At 40.5% G+C, this 22537-nt stretch overlaps 1 protein-coding gene across 1 annotated transcript; it reads left to right on the forward strand.

Annotated features, from left to right (window-relative positions):
• Positions 1 to 525: 525 nt before the first annotated feature.
• LOC117379215 (low-density lipoprotein receptor-related protein 2-like) lies at positions 526 to 21977 on the forward strand. Its single transcript, XM_055225641.1, has 47 exons — positions 526 to 608; positions 969 to 1094; positions 1169 to 1408; positions 2308 to 2418; positions 2501 to 2620; positions 2696 to 2821; positions 3317 to 3520; positions 3594 to 3762; positions 4402 to 4570; positions 4806 to 5028; positions 5113 to 5232; positions 5309 to 5527; positions 5611 to 5919; positions 6042 to 6269; positions 6533 to 6709; positions 6778 to 7026; positions 7128 to 7349; positions 7420 to 7668; positions 9110 to 9307; positions 9412 to 9660; positions 9812 to 10018; positions 10085 to 10333; positions 10412 to 10609; positions 10673 to 10936; positions 11023 to 11238; positions 11332 to 11481; positions 11568 to 11669; positions 12191 to 12358; positions 12461 to 12676; positions 12739 to 12968; positions 13046 to 13175; positions 13246 to 13439; positions 13558 to 13741; positions 13982 to 14194; positions 14263 to 14443; positions 14510 to 14711; positions 14798 to 14962; positions 15044 to 15283; positions 15358 to 15588; positions 15653 to 15787; positions 15843 to 16041; positions 16115 to 16240; positions 16331 to 16438; positions 19059 to 19295; positions 19771 to 20071; positions 21644 to 21740; positions 21822 to 21977. The coding sequence occupies exons 1-47, from the start codon at positions 551 to 553 to the stop codon at positions 21888 to 21890; spliced, it is 8778 nt and encodes a 2925-aa protein (XP_055081616.1). The 5' UTR covers positions 526 to 550; the 3' UTR covers positions 21891 to 21977.
• Positions 21978 to 22537: the final 560 nt, after the last annotated feature.

Here is a 22537-nt window from a genome sequence, read left to right on the forward strand (position 1 = left end):
TCATGCGCAAAATGTCCAAAACATTAGTCAGTGGATAAGTGGCTTATGCATTTTATAGCTTTTTTTTTTTTTTTTTTTTTGCCTAAAAACAGTGATTAAAGACATTAATAGTCTTTATTGTGGCATTATTGATTTGGCCAAATCATTCTGTGCGCACAATAACCAATAACTATTATTTATGTAGACTTTTTCAGACCATGATGACTCAGTTAGTAATAATTAGTGTAACTGTTTAGCAACTGAAAGGGTTATGCTCTATGTGAATACTGTACAGGCTACAAAAACAACCATCGAAAGTTTCCCAATGGGAGATGTTACCTCAGCCTTCGTGCTGTTTCATTATCACGTATCCATTATAAACACATAAACATATGTAGCACATGATTTGCTCTACAGTATTTATGTGCTGCATTGATTTCGTGCTGTAACGTAAATAAAGCCGAGGCCACGTGACTGAGAGTCCAGCGCGCGCACCTGCAGTGGGGCTCGCGCTGATTAAAGCCTTTTCCTCCTCAGCTGCTGCTGTTTGTCCCGATGAGCCCGGGCCGACATGGACCTGCGCCACTGCGTTTGTCTGGTCCTTTTAACCAGGCTGAGGCTTTTCACGGGTAGGAAAACGGATTTATGGTTCTTTTTTAGGGACAGAGAACAAGTTTTTTACTGAATTTATTGTCATTCCCTATTGTAAACACTGACAATTATCCCGAACGAACCGAACGTGGCAAGATCACATGTAACGGCGCTAGTAATGAGCATTTCTTAAAGTACTCATAAAGTTTAAAAAAAAAAAAAAAAAAAAAAGTCCTCATGTACAACCTGTCACAAATGCGTCGTAATATTGTTGTTGTATCTTAATAATATGTAGTTTACTCTCATTGATAATAATGCGACGTGGAAAAATTAGCCTTATATTTACAAATAATAAAAATGTCATGATTGTCCTGTGCCCTCACTCCATGTGTCTACAGTGGGCCAGGTGATTCCATGTCGTTCTACTCAGTGGCAGTGTGATGATGGAAGCTGCATCTCTGCACTGTGGAGATGTGATGGGGAAGGAGACTGTCTTGATGGAACAGATGAACTGGACTGTGACGGTAAGTTGTAAGCATATGCATCAACATATTTGTTCTATATATTTAAGATGTTAAAAGTATTCTTGTTCCCACAGGCTCTTCTGCTTGTCCACGAGGCCAGTTTTCTTGTGTTGACTCTGTGAAATGTGTAAACATGTCCGCTCGTTGTGATGGGAAGAAGCAGTGTCCAACAGGCTATGATGAGGAGAACTGTGAGCACATACTGGGCTGTCTGAATTCCGAGTGGACTTGTAACAACAATCTCTGCATTACCATGGACCTGCGCTGCAATGGAGAGAATGACTGTTTGGATAATTCGGACGAGCAGAATTGTGGTGAGAACAAATCTGCAGTTGCATTTATTATATTAAAATCATTGAAAAGAAGTGTACCTATGTTCCCACTGCCTTTTTTTTCAAATGTAAAGTTTTTATTTATTTTATTATTAATTCATAACTCTCGTCTTCACTCCGGTTCTAATATTAAACATAATCTTAATCAAGGCCTTAACATTAAAGGTACAGTAACTTTCTGTAAATGGGCATGTCATACATGATTCCATGGAAATAAAAAGTTTAAAACCTACTTCAAAGATACCTTTTATGCCATACCGTGGAAGATTATTGCCAAAGTAACATTTCCATGAAGGAGGCCCTTCCTCTAGGCCAAATAAATCAGATTGGTGGAAATACAAGCCCACTTTATATACACAGCAGAAAGAAAGCCTGGAGTGCTCCCCCTTGAAAAAAAAAGTCGTTTTTTTCTTTTATTTAGTTTTTTTTAATATGCTTTTCATAATCCCAGTATAGATCTAAAACAAGATGGCTTTTTCTGTTTTAGGAAGTGAGGTATAAATCTCACGGTATGATATTGTCATGATATTTCACAAAGCAATGTTGTGGAGATACTAACAGATTTGGCAAAAAAATGCAGCTTTTTCCTTTTTAAAAAGCCTTGACAAGCCTTTAGTGCTATATCACTGTTATCTTACAAGAATTAAATGTTCTTTATTTTTTCATACTGATACATCATCGTCTATGTAGTTGCCTCTCCCTTTTGTAGCTGTTGCTGCATTAAAACAATGCATTTAAGCAAAGAAGCTTATAATTCGATATATATTGTGACCGTCCACCATATTATTGTGACATTTTTGACCATGTAGATTACAATATTTTGGTTATTGTTGCATCCCCAGTCCTCATAGTACATTCACCATGTTGTTGTTTTCTAAAAGGTCTGTGCATTGAAAGCCTAAGGTGTCCAGATGGAACCTGTCTTTCTCTAGAAAAGCAGTGTGATGGTACAGTGGACTGTGTTGATGGAAGAGATGAGCCCATTACATGCAGTGAGTTGGGGAACCAGCAATTCGATGTGCTTTGGTTTCCCATACATTTATTTTAACTGCAATATTTCCACCTCTATTACAGGGCGGAGTTGCTCCATAAATAACGGTGGCTGTAGTCATTCTTGTGTGGATGAGCCATGGGGAGCTCTGTGTTCTTGTCCAAGAGGATACAAGCTGTCTTTTGATGGAGCAACTTGCAAAGGTTTGTTAAGCTTTTGCTCGCATAGTTCACTCATTTTCACAGGAAAGCTAAAAGATTAATCCCTTCTTTCTTTAGATGTGGACGAGTGTGCCCTGGCTCGTCCTCTCTGTATACACTCCTGCGTTAACACTTTGGGGTCATACTATTGCCAGTGCCGAGAAGGATTCACACTGATTAAAGGCTCTGTGTGTTTGGCTAAAGGTAAGATACAGGTGTAAAGTTGGTTACCCTCAATAATTGTATTTTATCTAAGGTATTTCAAAGAGTGATAAGATTCAAATGAGGTCAAAGTTCATTATTGCCCATGTCTTTAATGAAACTGGTTGCATGTGTGTTTGTGTTGTTGTTTTTTTTCTTTTAAAGGTGCATTATGTAACATTTCTGGAGGAGTGTACTCCACCTGCTTGTCGTTTTAAAGATTTTGTTGCTTTGCCTTGAATAATCCACTGTATGGTATTAAACATTACCATTTCTGTAGAAACAAATGGATAATGCTAGTAGGCAAAGTTGCAGGTCGCATCTGTAGAAAATAATTTTTAAGCAACAAAACACCTGTAACTGAATAAATGGTGCCATCCTCTGGAACATGCTATGCAAAAGAGGGGCATCTATGACAAGCGGGTGCCCTACCCCCTCCTTAAAAGTTGCGTAGTGGACCTTAAACTTCATAAGTCAAAACTCTTTACATTTCTTAAGGCAATATTACAAGACTTGTGACCGTGCAGAGGAATACTTTGGGGCTTTTGGACGTGAAATCTCGGCATTTTGAAGTAGTTCAGTTTGCCGTATATGAGCCAGTGGCCTTGGCATATGACTTGGTGCGAGCTCTGTACTACTGGGCTGACGGCCATGGACTTATTCATAAGACTAATGGACGGCATACCTGGACCATCTATGCTGGTTTGTGCTCTTGTAAATTTTCTTTATAGACACTTTATTTGTTGCAAATTTTTAAATGTATATACTCACTTAGGACAACCTGGTATCCGAAGTTTAGCTTGCAATTGGCTAAATGGACAACTGTACTGGACCAATCAAGAGACCAGGACCATCTATATGCAGGTGGCAGATGGAAAAACTTACACCACTGTCTCAAGCAAAAATGTCAATCCATCTGACTTGGTGCTGCTGCCCATTGAGAGGTTTGCATGCCTATATGGGCTTTCTCCAATAAACAATTTTTAAATGTTTCAATATAATTACAATAACATAATTTAAAGTGCATAGACTAATATCATGATATTTAAAATTTTACAAAAATATTTGCGTATATTTATTAGGTTTGACATTTTGGTAAAGATTATAATTTTACTCCTTGGTTGGATACAGGCAGCAGATATGATATACACAGTATACAGTACACAGTAATGTTAACTAGGACCAAAACTTCTCTAAATTGCACAAGAGTTATGATTTGGCAAATAAAATACAACACCTTTAGTTTGTTAAATGTTTTTAAATGCCTTCCTTGGTCCCACTGAGGACATGGATAGAGTGATTTAATTTTTTTTCAATTTAGCTTATTTTACAACATTTTGTTTTGAACTTTTTCCACAAACTGCCACTTGACTGATGTAAAATTATGATGAATATTTACCACAGGGTACTATTCAACCTAAGAAAGTAGTAATTAGAAAAAGTATATTAATCTGTCAAATGCACTTTAAGGATTTGCCTTCAATACAGTATGACCTGTTTTCTTTCAGTTATGTGATTTACAAATCGAACTATAACATGATTGTTTTAGTTGTTAGTATTGCAACTCTTATTTGCTGTTGCAGTTTAATGTTCTGGATCAATGCTGGACCAGGTGAGCGGGTAACCATAGAGAAGTCCTGGATGGATGGTTCAGACCGGAGCTGTCTGGCCGTGCTCACAGCTCAGGCTGCCCATGGCCTCACTGCTGATGTCGCTGCCAGAAGGCTCTACTGGATCAGTGATTCAAAGAAGGTAACCACAAAATGGCACACATGGTAATACCAAGCAAATGTTCATATAACTTTCTTTACTCAGTTAATTCCCCTTGTCTTTTTTACAGCACACACTTGACAATTATGACATTCTATTTTACTAATCTAACGTCATTTGATGTGTTATCACTCTTGACGATACTTGAAATATGACATACTTGCTTTACTGTCACCCAACTGTTTTTCCAATTGCAAATGTTTGTTATTTTGCACAGTCCATAGAGACCGTGAAGGTGGATGGTAGTGGCCGATATTCATTTCGTGGTGTGTTTAGCCAAGGACCTGCTCTGAGCCTCACTGTGTTTGAGCAGTTTTTCTACTGGAGTGACAAAAAGGGGCTGTGGCAGGCTCCAGAGATCTCTCCAAATCAGAGGAGACTGATCTGGAAAGACCCTCTGCCTTTAATAAATGTGTTCCATGAGCTGCAGCAACCACAAGGTAATACAGCAGTTATATTTTTTCATAATATAAATAGTGTATTTTTTCCTGATGATAAAGAATACAAAATAATTTTCTCTGTAGTCTCCTCTCCATGTGCAGGAGCGCCATGCGAGATCTGCCTGCTCGCCAAAAGCAACACTCTGGGATTCACCTGCACCTGTCCAAACTCCAAGCTACTTCTGCCCAATGGCATTTGCGAATGTAAGTTTACTTGCCTTATCCCTGCCTAAGAATAAATGCTTAACAGATGACAGATTATTTTGGTTTGTTCACACAGATCCAAGAATTGTTTATGGGACCCTTCGCACTGTCAACTTTGTGGAGTTTAAAGGTGGAGAGGCTACTGAAGTCCAGCTGTTTACAACAGATGAGGGCATTCTGTCATTTGATATTGACTGGTCTAGGGACTGGTTTTATTGGGCCAACCAAACTGGACATGTGAAATGTACCAGTCTGACACAAGTCAAGACTGAAAAAATACCAACATCTTCACCAGGTTAGACAACTGAACTCTAAAATATTCAGCTTTATATTAACTTTATTTTTCAAACCAACTCCTTTAAATGCCTTGTTCCTTAGCCTGCCTGCTGAAGGTGGATCAAAGAAGTGGAAACTTGTATTGGGTGTCGTGTGATCAAAAGAGCATAAACGTGATCAGCGCTGACCGTCGATACACCCAGAAACTCTATGACTCACGACGAGAGCTTGAGGATCTGTACTTGGATTGGCTGAGAGGCGGGATTCTGTGGCAAGAAAAAGGTCATATTTTTGCCATGAGCATGATGGGAGGCAAGCCCTTAGCTTTGCTCCGATTAGGGGGAGGAGTAGTGGGGACTCTAGCTTTTGACCTGAGGGCCAACAGTCTTCTCTGGAACTCTAATCCTGCAGGTATGTAAATGTGTTTTATCCTATATACAGAGTAATCCAATCAAGTCAAGTGTTGCATTGAGCTTTCGATTCCGCATACTTAAAATGAAGGTGACAGTTTTACACCATTTGTCTTGTTCCAGGTTTGGTAACTATGAGTTTGTTTTGGGACAGAAGCCATGTAGTGGGTAAAAGATGGAACATAACTGGATCTGTAGTTTTTGCTCTGGAGCCTTTCCTCCTATCTTTCTCTGACAACACAATGACCCTTTGGGATCGCAGAGATGGAAGATCTATTCAGTCCATAACTGTGCAAAGCCATGTGATCGGTGTTATTCATGCACTCAAAGACCTCCAAGCAGGTTGGAAAGGTGAAATATTTCTGTTCAATATTTCCAATGAAGTCCAGTGGTTCCCTTTGTCTTGAGTATCCCCTAAGCTTTGTTTCACACTCGGGGTACTTGACAAATGTAACTGTTTGCTGTAGTAGTGTAGTATATTTCAACTATTACTGTTATGCTTCTTTACTACATTTTGTAAATACTGTTCAGTTCACTTTTAAAAATCTGACTCTGGGAAATGTTGACGTGGGCTACTTCACTAACGTTCAGTGATCCTCATGTCTACCTACTAGATGCATCCGTCTCATTGCCATATCCTCAATCCAGACAGATGTGCAAAAGTCCCGCAGTGCTCTGTCCTCAGGCTTCAGTTTTTCTCTGCATATCTCCAAGTCAAGTTTGTGACGGCATCAAGGACTGTCCGGATGGGTTTGATGAAAATAATTGTGTCAAAAGATGCGCTTCAAAAAGTAATGCTAAAGATTGTTAGATTTAAATCATATAACAAACATTCTTAATTAATTTTACTCCACTCCAGATGACTTCCTGTGCAAAGATCGCAGAAGCTGTGTGTCTCAGGACCTGGTCTGTGATGGTCGAGCTCATTGCATAGATGGCTCAGATGAGATGAACTGCCCAAGTTTAGCCACTCCCTCTGCCCCGTCAAACATCCTGAAGTGTCGCCATGGCTCCAGACCATGTGGGGACAGGTCTGAGTGTGTCCTCTTCAGTCACGTGTGTGATGGACAGAGGGACTGTAGTGATGGATCAGATGAGAATGAATGTGGTGAGCTGATGTTTCTAGTCAGAAGACACATTTTCTACACATGAAGCATAGTCATGTACAGTTTATAATGGTTACTGATGACCGAAATGCTACCTCTGCAGAAAATACTGCCAATGCCCTTGAGGAAGATCATCTATCCATAATAGAACAATCACAACCTACTGCACCATTCATTCAGCCACCAGCCCAACCAGCCTGCAAAAGTCCTTCAGTCCTGTGTCCTGGCTCATCTGTGTGCCTCCTGGAAACACAGTTTTGTGATGGGAGAAAGGACTGTCCTGATGGATCAGATGAGAAATGTGTCACAAGATGTCCCTACATGAGTGAGTGGACACTAGACCACCCAGTCTTTACATAAGGGTCATGGCCTAATTCTTAATGTTTCCTTTCAAGCTGACTTTCTGTGCAAAGATCACAGGAGCTGTGTCTCACAGCATCTTGTTTGTGATGGTCGGGCTCATTGCCTTGACTCCTCAGATGAAAAAAACTGTCTAAGTTCAACTGATCCAACATCTTCACCAATCATGCACAGATGTCGCTTTGGCTCTAGACTGTGTGCAGACGGCTCAGAGTGTGTCCTCTTCAGTCACGTGTGTGATGGACAGAGGGACTGTGCAGATGGATCAGATGAGGCTGAATGTGGTATGTGATGAATTTATGATAACTCTGAGCCAAGCCCTCTTCATTGCATTGAGTGCCTGGCTTTGTGGCTCAATGGAGTCTTTGGTGTCCTGCTTATACATTGACGGGAGCGTAAACACCGTTGAAAATGTCTCAACATCCTCTCTGGTATATAACTTGAATAACCCCATGTTTTTGATAATTTATTTTTAAATTCCCTAAAGATTGTGCATGCATTCATCTTGCAAATTCTAGAAAGTTGTAGGTCTCAAAAGAGGTTGCTGTACATTGAGTAAGTTCTGTGAACTACACACATGGACAAAATTATTGGTACACTTCAATTAGTGAAAGAAAAACTCACAATGGTCATAGAAATAACTTGAATCTGACAAAAGTAATAATAAATACAAAATGATAATCTGTTGAAGCATGGTTGAAAAGCAATGTCTGACTTTCATAGAATTTTTAACTCATGAAACAGGCCTGGACAAAAATGATGGTAACCTTAACTTGATATTTTGTTGCACAACCTTTTGAGGCAATCGCTGCAATCAAACGATTCCTGAACTGATTCCGAACTGTCAATGAGACTTCTGCACCTCTCAGCAGGTATTTTGGCCCACTCCTCATGAGGAAACTGCTCCAGTTGTCTCAGGTTTGAAGGGTGCCTTTTCCGGACGGCATGTTTCAGCTCCTTCCAAAGATGCTCAATAGGATTTAGATCAGAGCTCATAGAAGGCCACTTTAGAATAGTCCAGTGTTTTCCTCCTAGCCATTCTTGGGTGTTTTTAGCTGTGTGTTTTGGGCCATTGTCCTGTTGCAAGACACATGACCTGCGACTGAGACCAAGCTTTCTGACACTAGGCCAGCACATTTCACTCTAGAATCCCTATATAGTCTTGAGATTTCATTGTACCCTGCAGATTCAAGACACCCTGTGCCAGATGCAGCAAAACAGCCCCAGAACATAACAGACGGGGACAGTATTCTTTTCTTGATATGGTTCATTTTTCCATCTGTAAACATCGAGGTGCTGTGCCTAGGCAAAAAGTTCAATTTATATATACATTATATATACATTTCTATATATAGGCCCACTGACTGATTACATAAATTTCATAGAATTTCTATTACTTTTGTCAGATTTAAGTTATTTCTGTGACCATTGTTTTTCTTTTATTGACCAAAGGGTACCAACAATTTTGTCCATGTGTGTAGTTTCATGCCAACTGTAATGTAAAACACAATCACTACTCAGGCGCAGCTGTGTTTCTATAGGCCTGACTACACAATATCACTTGATTATGAACCATTACAGAAAAACTATGTAGTTATAATAAAGCTCTTTCCCCTCCGTTGCTATCATCTCATCTAAATCTGCCACATTAAAAGGATCTGAAAAGTTACCTAAAGGTTAACGGACAGAAATGATTGACTTGAATGTTTCTCATGGATACTCCAGAAACTACTAGAAGTCCAGACAAAATTAAATCTTCAACTGCACCATTCACTCAGCCTACAACCCAACCAGCCTGCAAAAGTCCTTCAGTCCTGTGTCCTGGCTCATCTGTGTGCCTCCTGGAAACACAGTTTTGTGATGGGAGAAAGGACTGTCCTGATGGATCAGATGAGAAATGTGTCACAAGATGTCCCTACATGAGTAAGTGGACACTAGACTATCCTATAATTTTCTGGGCTCTACTTGAGGCTATAGGTGAGGTTTGGCACGGTGCCATAGACTAATCCTAATTGTTTCTTTTTAAGCTGACTTTCTGTGCAAAGATCACAGGAACTGTGTCTCACAGCATCTCATCTGTGATGGTCGGGCTCATTGCCTTGACTCCTCAGATGAAAGAAACTGTCCAAATCCAGCTGATCCAACTTCTCCATCAATCATGCGCAAATGCCGCTTTGGCTCCCGGCTGTGTGCAGACAGCTCTGCGTGTGTCCTTATCAGCCACGTGTGTGATGGACAGAGGGACTGCACCGATGGATCAGATGAGGAAGGATGTGGTAAACGGAAATTTATGGAGTGAAACATTTTGTGCATAAGTTGTTTATTATAAGGTTCAAAACCTTTTGAAAACTTTTATTATGGGACACTCTTGAATGATTCTTACCAAAGTATCTCAATTTCTGTAGCTGTGTTTTAAATTTCTTTTAGATGCTTTAGAGATGACTACAAGAAGTCCAGAAAAAATACAATCAACTGAACCATTTGCTCAGCCTCCAACTAAACCCCCCTGTCGCAGTCCTTCAGTCCTGTGTCCTGGCTCATCTCTCTGCATCCTTGAAACACAGTTTTGTGATGGGAGAAAGGACTGTCCTGATGGATCAGATGAGAAATGTGTCAAAAGATGTCCATACAAAGGTGCATAATTGAGACCTAATGGCTTTTTACATTTTACTGCTGTATTAAATGTCTATTTCCACATAGATGACTTCTTGTGCAAAGATCGCAGGAACTGCGTGTCTCAGGACCTGGTCTGTGATGGTCGGGCTCATTGTTTAGACGGTTCAGATGAAATGAGTTGCCCAAGTTTAGCCTCTCCCACTGATCCCCCAAATATCCTGAAGTGTCGCCATGGCTCCAGACCATGCGGGGACGGGTCTGAGTGCATCCTTTTTAGCCACGTGTGTGATGGACAGAGGGACTGTAGTGATGGAACAGATGAGGATGGGTGTGGTGAGTGTGTCCAAATATTTTACTCACAGAAATGGCTGGTAAGTGTTTAAGTTTATGGTAGTTGCCCTTAAATTTCAGATGCCAAAGATGGTGATCCAACAAGCTTAGTAAAAGCAAAGTTCCCATCAATGAATGAAGTGAAGTGGTCATGTGCTCGTCCATCAGTCCTGTGTCCTGAATCCTCTGTGTGCATTCTCCCAACACAGTTCTGTGATGGCAAGTTAGACTGTCCAGGTGGCTTTGATGAGAACTGTGAAACAAGATGCCCTGATAAAAGTAAGTATTTCTAAGTTGCCTGAAAAGACTACTTGAAAAGTAAGATTTGTCTGTTTCTTATAGGTGACTTTCTTTGTAAAGATTTTCTGAGCTGTGTTTCAAAAAATCTGGTTTGTAATGGCCACTCTGACTGTAGTGATGGGTCTGATGAGTTTAACTGTCCAAACATCATTCCTCCTCCACCATCTGGTGATCTCCAGTGCCCCCGAGGCTCAAAGCCCTGCAATGATGGCTCAGAGTGTGTTTTACTCAGTCATTTATGTGATGGAGAGGAGGACTGTCAGGATGCATCTGATGAATTACTATGTCCAAAATCCTGCAAACAAGGTTGTCACAATGTTTAAACTATAAAAAATTTATTTTATTGTAAGTGTCAATATAAAATCGTCAAACCAGGTTCTTGTCTATCAAAGGTGCATTCCAGTGTGCCCATGGAAAAATGTGTATCCCCAGCTCACAGGTGTGCGATGGCAAGATCCATTGTCTAGACCATTCAGATGAAATAAACTGTCTTAAACAAACCAAGAGCTGTGAATTCCATTGTCTTGATGGAAAGCGCTGCATCCCCAAAACGTTCCTGTGTGACGGAGAGAGGGACTGTGAAGATGGCACTGACGAGCAGGAATGTGGTACGGTCTGGTGGTTGTTTTTTTTTTTTTTTATGGAATCCAACACTTTGCTCACTGTATTTTTTTTCATTCTCATCTTGTTGGATATCAAAGTGACAGCAGCTCCCCAATCCTGCAACAGTCCGTCGCTCCTCTGCCCGGGTACATCGGTGTGTGTGTCCCAAAGCCAACTTTGTGATTACAAGAAAGACTGCCCAGATGGGTTTGATGAGCAGGGCTGCATAATCCAGTGTGAAAACCCAGGTGTGTATGTGTGCGTGAAATCCTGTACATGGAACATTATGAACAGCTGTAATCAAAAATTAATATACTATTCTGTTTGAACTCAGTGGATTACTTGTGCCAGGATAGAAACAACTGCATCCCGCCAATCAAAGTGTGTGATGGCCATGCTGACTGTTTCGACAGCTCAGATGAGAAACTTTGTACAAGTAACATAACTTTAACTACAATAATTACTGTTGCAAGCTACTAATGCTTTATTAAAGCTAGGCTATGTGGATTGTATTTACTAGTTTATAACAGGACAACAGAACCTAACCTAAGTTGCCAGTACCTTTTTGGCTGCAGGACACATGGCTCTACCCACAATGCCGTGTCACTCCTTGAGCTCTAATTACTGGAGGCTGCACTAGCACCAATGGATGATTAGGGGTTGGTAGTGAAGGCTCAAATCCAAGAGCTTAGTTTTTCCAGCTGGAGATGGTAGTTGTAGGATCTAGAATAAAGGGTGGGGCTAGTTTTTGTTCTCCCCATCATAAATCTTGCATTTTTAAAAGAAATTAAAAAAGCAGCATTGCAAAAAATTGATTTCAAGTTTCACTACTATACTTACTATGGCAGGGGACTTGGCTGGGTAATAAAAAATCTTCATGCCCTAGCTTTTTAAGTATTTTCACTTGCAATATTTTGTGAATACTAGTTAAAATATATTTTATATGAATCCCTCTAGCCCCCTATAGCCCAGTCAGTGCTATATCCTCCCCTATAAAATGTCGGCGAGGATTTAAGTTGTGCAAAGACGGCCTGGAGTGTGTTATGTACAACCACGTGTGCGATGGAGAGGTGGATTGTAAAGATGGATCAGACGAAGAGGACTGTGCGACTGACTGCAAATCCGGTCTGTGCATTATCAATATAACATTTTATAGATCTGTGAATTGCCCTGTAATTACAACTTGATAAGCGAAATATAAAAGAATGAATATTGTCCATGCTCTAGAGGAGTTCCAGTGTGCTCATGGAAAGAGATGCATTCCTAAGGAGCAGGTATGTGATGGTCAGAGTGACTGCCAGGACCGCTCGGATGAGATGAACTGCAGAAGTGCTGGCGAGGGCTGCCATCAGTGGTGTGATAACAACACACGCTGTATCCCAGACACCTTCCTCTGTGATGGGGAAAAAGACTGTGCTGATGGCTCGGATGAAAACAAGTGTGGTAAGTTCATATCATTGACGCAATCTTTGCTTTCATTGTCAGTTCATAATAATGTCTTTCAGGTTTGGTGGCTTGTGAGTCTAACCAGTATCGCTGCAAAAGTGGCCAGTGTGTGTCTCAAGCTGTGCGGTGTGATGGCTATGCAGATTGTGGGGATCACTCAGATGAGAAGGACTGCTCCAGACCACCGCGCTGCCTGACACAACTGCGCTGTCCAAACAGCCACGAGTGCCTCCAGAAGGAATGGATTTGTGATGGAGAGAAGGACTGTGCAGATGGTTATGATGAAAGGGTGAGTTGTCCAGAAAAAAAAACCATCTCAGTATTTAGAGTGGTTTCCTCAGACATTGTGTTTTTATTCACATTTAGAACTGCAGAACTGCCCCAGTAAAATGTAAAGAATATCAATGGCAGTGTGGAGATGACAGTCAGTGCATCCCTTTGTCCTGGAGGTGTGATGGAAAAGAGGACTGTGAGAATGGAAAGGATGAAGACCAGTGTATGCATTTTAAATTAATAAAATGTTCCTAAAACAGATTTGCGTAGGTGAATGATATGTGCTTTTATAGGCAGCGAAAGGAAATGTGCCCCGCATCTGTATACATGTGGGAGCAGTGAATGCCTGGAGCCCAGGCAGTTGTGCAACCGTGTGACCAACTGCGCTGACAGATCAGACGAAGGGGCTGGGTGTCACCTGAGAAACTGCTCCAGTTCTTTGGCCCCTCGATGTGACCATTACTGTGTCACCACACCCAGTGGTCCGGTGAGTTTTTGTCCTTTAGGATTCATGGTGTGATCCGACGACAATTAAACATTTCCTCAAAAAATGTTTGGATATTTTTTTGTATTTTATCATTTACAGTACATTATATTTTTTGCAGAGGTGCTTCTGTGCTGCAGGGTTCCAACCACACAGAAATGGTTTGTCCTGTGTCGACATTGATGAATGTAGAGTTTCCTCTGGAGTTTGCAAACACATCTGCCTGAATACCCAAGGGTCCTATGTCTGTCATTGTCATCCCGGGTTCTACCTAGAACTAGATAAGAGAAGCTGCAAGACTGAAGGTACTGTATTGTCCTGTTGGTTTGATATAGTGCTTTTTTAACAAAACCCCAAGACTTCAAGTGGCTCTAGATGTAGTTGCACAACAACTGCAACAAGATTTTTTTGCCATTTAGAATGGAGCTTTACTGATTTAATGCTAAAACCATTCAGATTTAATGATGGCTTAAAAAAATTGTCTTTCACATGCATGTAAAAATAAATCATGTAATATATTATCACTATAAAAATGTACTTTTAAGGCGAGGCCTTGCTTTTGGCATCAGTTCAGTCCGAGATGGTCATCCTGGGGGTCCACAGTGCCACCTTGCGTGTGCTATCATCAGCTAATCGACCTGTGTTTTCACTGGACTATCACTGGGTGAAAAACAGGATTTACTGGCTAAGCTCAAACTACCAGAGCATACGTTGGGCTGAAATGAATGACACAAACAACAAAGGGACACTTATGAAAGGTATGTATTCTTCCAGAGTAGTCTAGCACTTCTGTTGTGTTTTAACCTGCTGCTTGAATCTGTTACAGGAGTGAAGTCTGAGTTTATCGCTGTGGACTGGGTGGGTAAAAACATGTATTGGGTGGATGGGCTGCTGGGGCAGATTCTGGCAGTAAAGCTCAGTGATGACACTGTAAAAGCACAAGACCATACTATGGTCCTTGGAGAGTTGGAGCAGCCAAGTTCACTTGTTCTAGTTTCACATAAGGGGTAAGTGTCTATATTTGACATATTGTTGTTTCATAAAGTCTTGATGTACTTTTGCTCCTATTCCAGGCTGATGTTCTGGTCTGAGATCGGCAGCACTCCTCAGATTGAGCAGGCTGGGATGGATGGCTCCAAGAGGAAGGTAGTGGTGAGCCAAGGCTTGAGCTGGCCTGTGAGCTTGGCCTTTGATGTTCTGGACAATAGGATTTACTGGGCAGATGAGAAGCTGCGCTGCATTGGATCTGCTTCTATGGATGGAGAGAATGTCAAGGTCAAGGATGAAAAGCATGCAAATATAACTAAGATGCCTTAAACTCTTTGAATTAGAATTTAATGAGTATCATATTTATTCAGTAGATTCTTCAGTTAGCAGAAACTCCCAGCCCTTTTTCTGTGTCTGTTTTTAATGAACAAGTCTTCTGGTCAGACACTAAAAAGAGAAGTATTCGCTCTGCTGATAAAATAACTGGAAAAGATCAGAAAGTTCTTGTTAAAAGACCTGGGCAGCCTTTTGCCCTCAAGGTAACTTGTATATTTCTAAACAAATGTGCATTTTAAAAATATAAATTTTTTAATTCATTCCATTTTACATTGATTACATAGATTATGCATCCCCTTTCGCAACCATCAGTTTTCAACCCATGTGAGCAGTTGCCTTGCTCCCATGTCTGCCTTTTGACCCCAGTGGTGAGGAGCCGTAGTGGAAACTCTAGGGCCTCCAAGGGCCTTTCTGCAGTCTGCAGATGCCCAAAGGGACTGCTTCTGTCAAAAGACAACCTAAAATGCACTGTACCCATGGAGACCACATTCATCATGATTTTGTCTCTTCAAGCCATTTACCAGGTACTCTATTAATATTCCAAAAAGTAAAGTTGTATCTGTTTTAAATATTATCCATGTGATTTGATTGTTTGTAGATTCACTTGCATTCGATGTACAGTGAGGGTGTGGGGCTGAGGAAAATCCCTAATGGACGAGTACTGGCTCTCCCTGGGATCGGTGAGGCTTCATCAATGGATGTCTCCCTTCCTGGACTTACTCTGTATGTTGCAGATGCAGTTCTAGCAACAGTAAATAAACTAAAACTGAGTGACTCTAGGTCAGGGCAATCACTACTTGCTGATGGACAAATCCTAAAGTTGAGTCAGGTATAAAAGATACTTTAACACAAATTTACAGACACAAGTTAACCACACTTGTTTTTGCTTTTAGGATGACTCCATCACTGCACTAGCAGTTGACTGGGTAACCTCTAACCTTTATTGGAGCAGCAGCAAGAGATACAATCTCCATGTGACGTCCCCTGAAAGAGGCCACACTGCTTCTCTGCTCCCTGGATCTATGAAGGTGAACAATGATGATATCCAATGTAAATATGTTTTTATTAATCTTTGTCATTCAGGGCACTACATCCATTGCTGTGCACCCTCCCTCGGGCCGGCTGTGCTACACAGCTGTGGATTTGATGGGCAACAGTGAGGCAGAAGCAAGCTGTGCTTGGATGGACGGACGGAAAAAGACAGTGCTATGGAGAAAATCCAGTGTCCCCACCTCTCTAGTCTTTTCAGACACGGGCACAGTCATCTACTGGGCTGATACTGGTGAGGACAGAAGTTCTTCCCAACTCAGTTTTGTGATTTACCCATTTTAACAACTCTTCAACCTTTTCTCAAGGAGAAGGAGTAATCTATACTATGGGTGTGGATGGATCAGGATTGAAGCAGTACAAAACAGGGCCTGGGTTCCTCATCTCATTCACATTTATTGAAAACTTTATGCTTTGGATGACATTTGATAAAGGTAAGCATGCACACTACACACACCAATACATTTAAATTGTGTGTATGCTGTTTGCATGCATTTTAAAAATTGTGGTTCTCTTTTGCATAGATGTAACCAGACTATGGTTTAGTGATGGCTTGCAGCCAAAACATCTGTGGTTTGAAACAAAGATCGGCTTGATAGAACTAAAAGCCTACAGCAACAAAAGCCAGTCTGGTATGTGTTCTGATTCCAGAGATTGACTTGTGTATTAAACTTTTGTAAGCTATAATTTCTCCTTTCAAATATGATTAAGTAAGGCAGGAAAAGTCTTTATTTAAAAAAAAAAAAAAGGCTTAGAAAGCATGCGTCCTCACAGTGAAAGGGCAAGCCCCTCCTCAGATATGCTCAGTAACTTTGCCTGGTGGTGTAACATACTTGTTTTCATTGATATAAATTAATTTTAATGTCATAATGAATATTCCAGGTAAAGAAATTGCATGTACACTTTTGCTTGTCCCTTGTGGAGCTGCTTCCAGAAGATGCATATTGCACCTTTTTATGTATTGAAAAAACATTGATACCAGGGTACATTCACTTTGGGTGGTGAGTGATCACACTTTTGTGTTCATGGCTTCGTAACAAAGGAGCATATTGTTTTGTAGGACACAAGCGGCAAAGCATGGTTATGACCACTAGAGGGTAGACGAGTGTCACACTCACAATGTTGGCATTTCATTAGTGCAACAAATGTTCGCAAATTTTAATTTAGCTGAATAAAGACTGAATGATACTTTTTTTTTTTTTTTTTTACAATACTAATACTTCCCATAGTTTGTAGTTTTGACTTTGTTCCAATATAATTGGAGCTTCAACTCATTTAGTCCAGTTCAGCTGTAACTTGGTATAGAATGCTGATGCAGTGTTATCAGATACTGTGGACAGCATGAAAGAGCCCCTTAATGGAGGCCAAATAGTGTGGTGATGTGATACTTGCACAGGGATGAGGTCTATTTTGTGACTGTACTACACAGACTAGACATGAATGAGCTCAAAATCACTGCCCTCCCTCTTGTTGATCCTTTGGAATGTTTGTCTTCACAGTCAATCTGTGTACAATACAACCACAATTTCTATCACATGTTTTTGTTATCCAATTTAAACCTACACCCCAAAACAAAACTGAAAAATATTAAGTTGACATTGTTATAGGATATAATATTTTTAAAATGATTATTCGGTCAAATTTGGTATGACATTTTGTGACATTTAAATTTACCAAAGGTAACTAAACTACAGTGAGGCAAATAAGTATATGAACACTGTGATTTTGCAAGTTCTCCCACTTAGAAATCATGAAAGGGTCTGAAATTTTCATCTTAGGTGCATGTCCACTGTGAGAGACATCATATAAAAAAAAAAAATCTGGAAATCACATTGTATGACATTTTTAAAAATTTGTATGTTACTGCTGCAAATAAATATTTAAACACCTGAGAAAATCAATGTTAATATTTGGTACAGTAGCCTTTGTTTGTGCAAACCTGGTGAAAAACTACAGGAAACGTTTGACCTCTAATTGCACACTACAGGAGGGATTTTGGCCCACTCCTCCACACAGATCTTCTCTAGATCAGTCAGTTTTCTGTCACTGAGAAACACGGAGTTTGAGCTCCCTCCAAAGATTTTCTATTGGATTTAGGTCTGGAGACTGGCTAGGCCACTCCAGAACCTTGATATGCTTCTTACGGAGCCGCTCCTTGGTTATCCTGGCTGTGTGCTTCGGATCATTGTCATGTTGGAAGACCCAGCCACGACCCATCTTCAATGCTCTGAGGGAGCCACCAAATCTTGCAATACATGGGCCTGGTCATCCTCTCCTTAATACAGTGCAGTCGCCCTGTCCCATGTGCAGAAAAACACCCCCAAAGCATGATGTTTCCACCCCCATGCTTCACAGTAGGGATGATGTTCATCATTCTTTAAACACGGTGAGAGGAATTAAGACCAAAAAGTTCTATTTTGGTCTCATCTGACCACATGACTTTCTCCCATGACTCCTCTGGATCATCCAAATGGTCATTGTCAAACTTAACACAGGCCTGGACATGTGCTGGTTTAAGCAGGAGAACCTTCCGTGCCATGCATGATTTATTACTGATGTATTACAGTAACCTTGGAAACGGTGGTCCCAGCTCTTTTCAGGTCATTGACCAGCTCCTCCCGTGTAGTTCTGGGTTGATTCCTCACCTTTCTTAGGATCACTGAGACCCCACGAGGTGAGATCTTGCATGACCTGACAGTCATGTTTAGCTTCTTCCATTTTCTAATAATTGCTCCAACAGTGGATCTTTTTTCACCAAGTTGCTTGGCAGTTGCCCCGTAGCCCTTTCCAGCCTTGTGGAGGTCTACAATTTTGTCTCTTGAGCATTTTGACAGTTCTTTGGTCTTGGCCATGTTAGTAGTTGGAGTCTTACTGATTGTATGGGGTGGACAGGTGTCTTTATGCAGCTAACGACTTCAAACAAGAGCTTCTAATTTAGGATAATAAGTGGAGTGGAGGTGGACTTTTTAAAGATCTTTGAGGGTCAGAATTCTAGCTGATAGACATGTGTTCAAATACTTATTTGCAGCAGTAACATACAAATTATTTAAAAAATTCATACAATGTGATTTCCAGATTTTAGTTTTTTTTTAGATGTCTCTCACAGTGGACATGCACCTAAGATGAAAATTTCCTCCATGATTTCTAAGTGGGAGATCTTGCAAAATCACAGGGTGTTCAAATACGTATTTGCCTCACTGTACGTCAACTAATCAGAAAAGATGATTTTTGAAATGTAATCTTGTCATTCAGGAAGCAACAGCTGTGCATACAACAATGGAGGATGTGCTCACCTATGTCTGCCGTACCCAGGCGGAAACACGTGTCGCTGTGGGCAGGGCTTCTACACCATTAATGTCACTTCCTGTGCCCTGTTACCCTCCTGTCCCTCAGACTCTCAGTCCTGTCCTGATGGTAGTAAATGCATCAGCAGCAGCCGCTTCTGTGATGCTCAAGAGGACTGTCAAGATGGCTCAGATGAACAAGATTGTAAGTGTTTCATCATGTGAAGTTTAAAGTGCATATGACAAGTCAGACGACTAATTTCAGTAAAATATGGTTAACATTATATATTATACATTTTACTTCCTGTTTGGACAAGAGCAGCAGGTATGACACATGTAGAGGACCTTTGCCTAGCAACTATAATAAGGGTTAAAGTGATCTAAATTCCACAATAGTTATGACTGAGCTAATAAAAAGTGACATCACCTTTATTTTTACAAATGGAGCTTTAAACATCTAAAAACAATTGGATGTAATTAGAACTTGCCGCTACTTCTGTGTTTTTGTACAATTTTTTTTTTATATACATACTGACACTAAACTGATGTAAAACTATTGTAAATATTGACATCAGGTACTATCCCATTAAAGTAAATAATTATAAAGATAATTATAAAAAAAAAACCTTTCATATGCACTTTAAATACTGAGATTTCTAATGTAATTTTCTTCTCCTCAGGTCCATACGAAGATATTGACCTCCCTGGAATGAAAAGCAACCAGAGCTCACTGGTCAAATCTGCACTCACTCCTTCAGACGCCAACAGCCAAAAGAAATTGGATGCGTCATGTGACCTGCAATGTAATGGCCATGGCTCCTGTGTTGGTGAAGGCACAGTCCAGCGCTGTCAGTGTGTGGATGGGTACACTGGGGACTTTTGTCAAGTGGCAGAAACCTCACACAGTGGAAGAGCTGTAGGACTGGGGCTGCTTTTTGTGTTTGCACTGCTGATTGCTGCCATTTTTATTTACATAAAAAGGTTTGTAAATTTTTAAATGTTTACACAACTGTTAATATTCCACTCGCAATGAATGAACAGTTTATCAGTTTAAACCTTTTAACATTTGTATGCTGTCCTTGGCTTTTGGGTGGATAGATCAGCCAAAATATGTACTCAAGAGTAGTATTACTTTAAAATATTACTCAGGTAGAAGCAGTGGTGCATTGTAGCCTTGGGGCATGTGTTAGCTGCCCATATTTATAGATGTAACTATCCTTAGGCCTACAGAGGCCAAAGCGACCATATAAAGCCTCTCAGCTCATGCATTCACCTGCAGAGGTGTGCTGGGGGAGGCAGGGCTGAGCCTACCCTGTTTAATGTAGAACGCACGCACTGCTGATTATTCACAACATTTAGTGCTTTCGTTGGCTACACTGACTTACTGCTTCAACTCATAAGTAGTGCACACGCTGTCAGAATACTTACGGAACACTATAAACTATAAAAGACATGTTTTAACTTTGCTTTCTCATTAGGCTATAATCTAAGTAACTGTACATTGATCGTATGATCACACCATAGACCGTACCACCCTGTTGATTATGGGCATGTTTCCTGCTGCAATTCACTTTGTCGCACTCCCCTCCATAACTGCTGCTGTCACTTCTTAAAATGTTTATATTGACCCCCTCTATATGATCCTGATATTTTTATTTCACATTTGTGTCTGTAAATCAAGATATGAACATTAATAACACATTCATTCCCTGATGTTGCTTCCGCTAGTGTTGGCAACACTGTTAATCAAACCTGTTGCTGTGGCTGTTCCTAGTTAAACCAGGGGTGTGGACAGGAAGAGGCGTGACCTTAAACAGCCTCGCTCCAGATTGGCTGTTTGGTTACTATGATACCCGTGGTCAGAATTCCAAATAGGAAACTTGGCTCCAAATTCGCCCCTGTAATTGATAGCCTCAATGGAAAAAAAAAAAAGAAAAAAAAAGATCATTTGGCTGGAGCCAAACGCTATGAGTGACATCAAACTCCCTTAATCCGTTTCTTTCTAGCCTATGGATAGCGCCTCACTCACCACTGCCATCTTGAAGAGACAGATTTATACTTTCATGTTTGGAACATGGCTACATGTACCCAACATGTGTGAAAGTACTCATGAATCCAACGGTTCGTTCTTTCTCTGCAACTGCAAAGGGAAAAGGCTGATTGTCTGCAAGCTGCTGGCCCAGGCATTAAAACTCAAGAAAGGCCCAAGAAAAGAGGACATGTCTGAACGTGTAACCCCCAAAATAACATCAAATCCAATAGGATACTCATATTTTGAGAATTTTAGATCCAAAAATGCAAAATTATGATTTAACTTATTTTTTTGCTGTAATGGAACCTGCTGGCCCTGACAGCACCCCAAGTAGAAGTGACAGTTGAGTAGAAACCAAAAAAAAAAAAAAATGCAGCTTTTTTTTTTTTAAATACTGTTACTTCAAACAAAATTAGATGTCCAAGTGTGGTGTCAGAAAACTACTCTGAAAAGTACAATACTTAGTAAATTTAACTGTACCACCCACCTCATGAGATTTAATGCAGTGTGCAATTTTGTAGGAGAGACCTGGCTTTAGCTCTGAGCACTACCAGAGAAAAAGAGACTCTTATGAACAACATCGGCTTACCATCGGAACAGTTGGACTATGACCATGAGGTAAAAAACACTTGGAGGTGAAGTGATATTTTAGTGCATGAAATAAAAAAATAAGATTACAGATTTTTCTTGTTTTTTCAGGAGCTAGACTCTCCAGTTGATGGAAAGAGCCCTGTTTTAACCCTAGAGTCACTACAGTTAAAGCAGTAGACTGGTTTGCATTTTTTTTAAGAACTCTGTTATCTGTAGCCATGTGTGGGTGTAAACTGTTGCTGCAATAAAATCACCTTAGATCCTACATGTTTGTTTGGTATTTGGCTTAATGGTTCCGACACCAGTCATGTGTCACAATCATGCTTTCTTAATGTTTGTAGTTTCCAGTCAACATTTAATGGACATTGCAGTCAGTTTCAGTCTATTTGTATTGCAAAACTTACATGCCTTTTATTAATGGACCCCTAAAACCCAGACATTGTTAAACATTCTCAAAGAGTAGGTCCACCGGTAGTTTCATGTTACAGCCTAGGCAAGAGTCTTCCGAGTTCTGACTTGCCTTTTCTTGCTTCCACCCCTTCTCTTCCCAGAAACACACCTATGTCACTCTAATGCCTTCTAATTTCAAGTCAGGGCGCATTTCACACTGTGTTTGAGGCTGGACATTTAGATTCCCACGTCTTCACATTAACTTTTTTTTGTGTGTGTGTGTGTTTTTTCATTAAGTATTTGATCTGATTTAACTGAATCCATGCATTGACTGCATTGCGAAACCTTTACTGTTGTATAACATCTCATGGCATCTTATGAAATGTGCCATGCCTGACTCCCATATAGGATTACCAGTCCCGACCTCTAGCATG

Source organism: Periophthalmus magnuspinnatus, chromosome 12, assembly GCF_009829125.3.
Source record: "Periophthalmus magnuspinnatus isolate fPerMag1 chromosome 12, fPerMag1.2.pri, whole genome shotgun sequence".
Classification (NCBI taxonomy): domain Eukaryota; kingdom Metazoa; phylum Chordata; class Actinopteri; order Gobiiformes; family Gobiidae; genus Periophthalmus; species Periophthalmus magnuspinnatus.

What these genes read in the sequence shown, in the direction of transcription:
- LOC117379215 (XM_055225641.1), top strand. Translation starts at nt 551, where the DNA reads ATGGACCTGCGCCACTGCGTTTGTCTGGTCCTTTTAACCAGGCTGAGG. An exon ending in ATCAGATGAGGAAGGATGTG is followed by an intron (nt 9,661 to 9,811) that starts GTAAACGGAAAT and finishes AATTTCTTTTAG; the next exon opens with ATGCTTTAGAGATGACTACA. An exon ending in CATCTACTGGGCTGATACTG is followed by an intron (nt 16,042 to 16,114) that starts GTGAGGACAGAA and finishes CCTTTTCTCAAG; the next exon opens with GAGAAGGAGTAATCTATACT.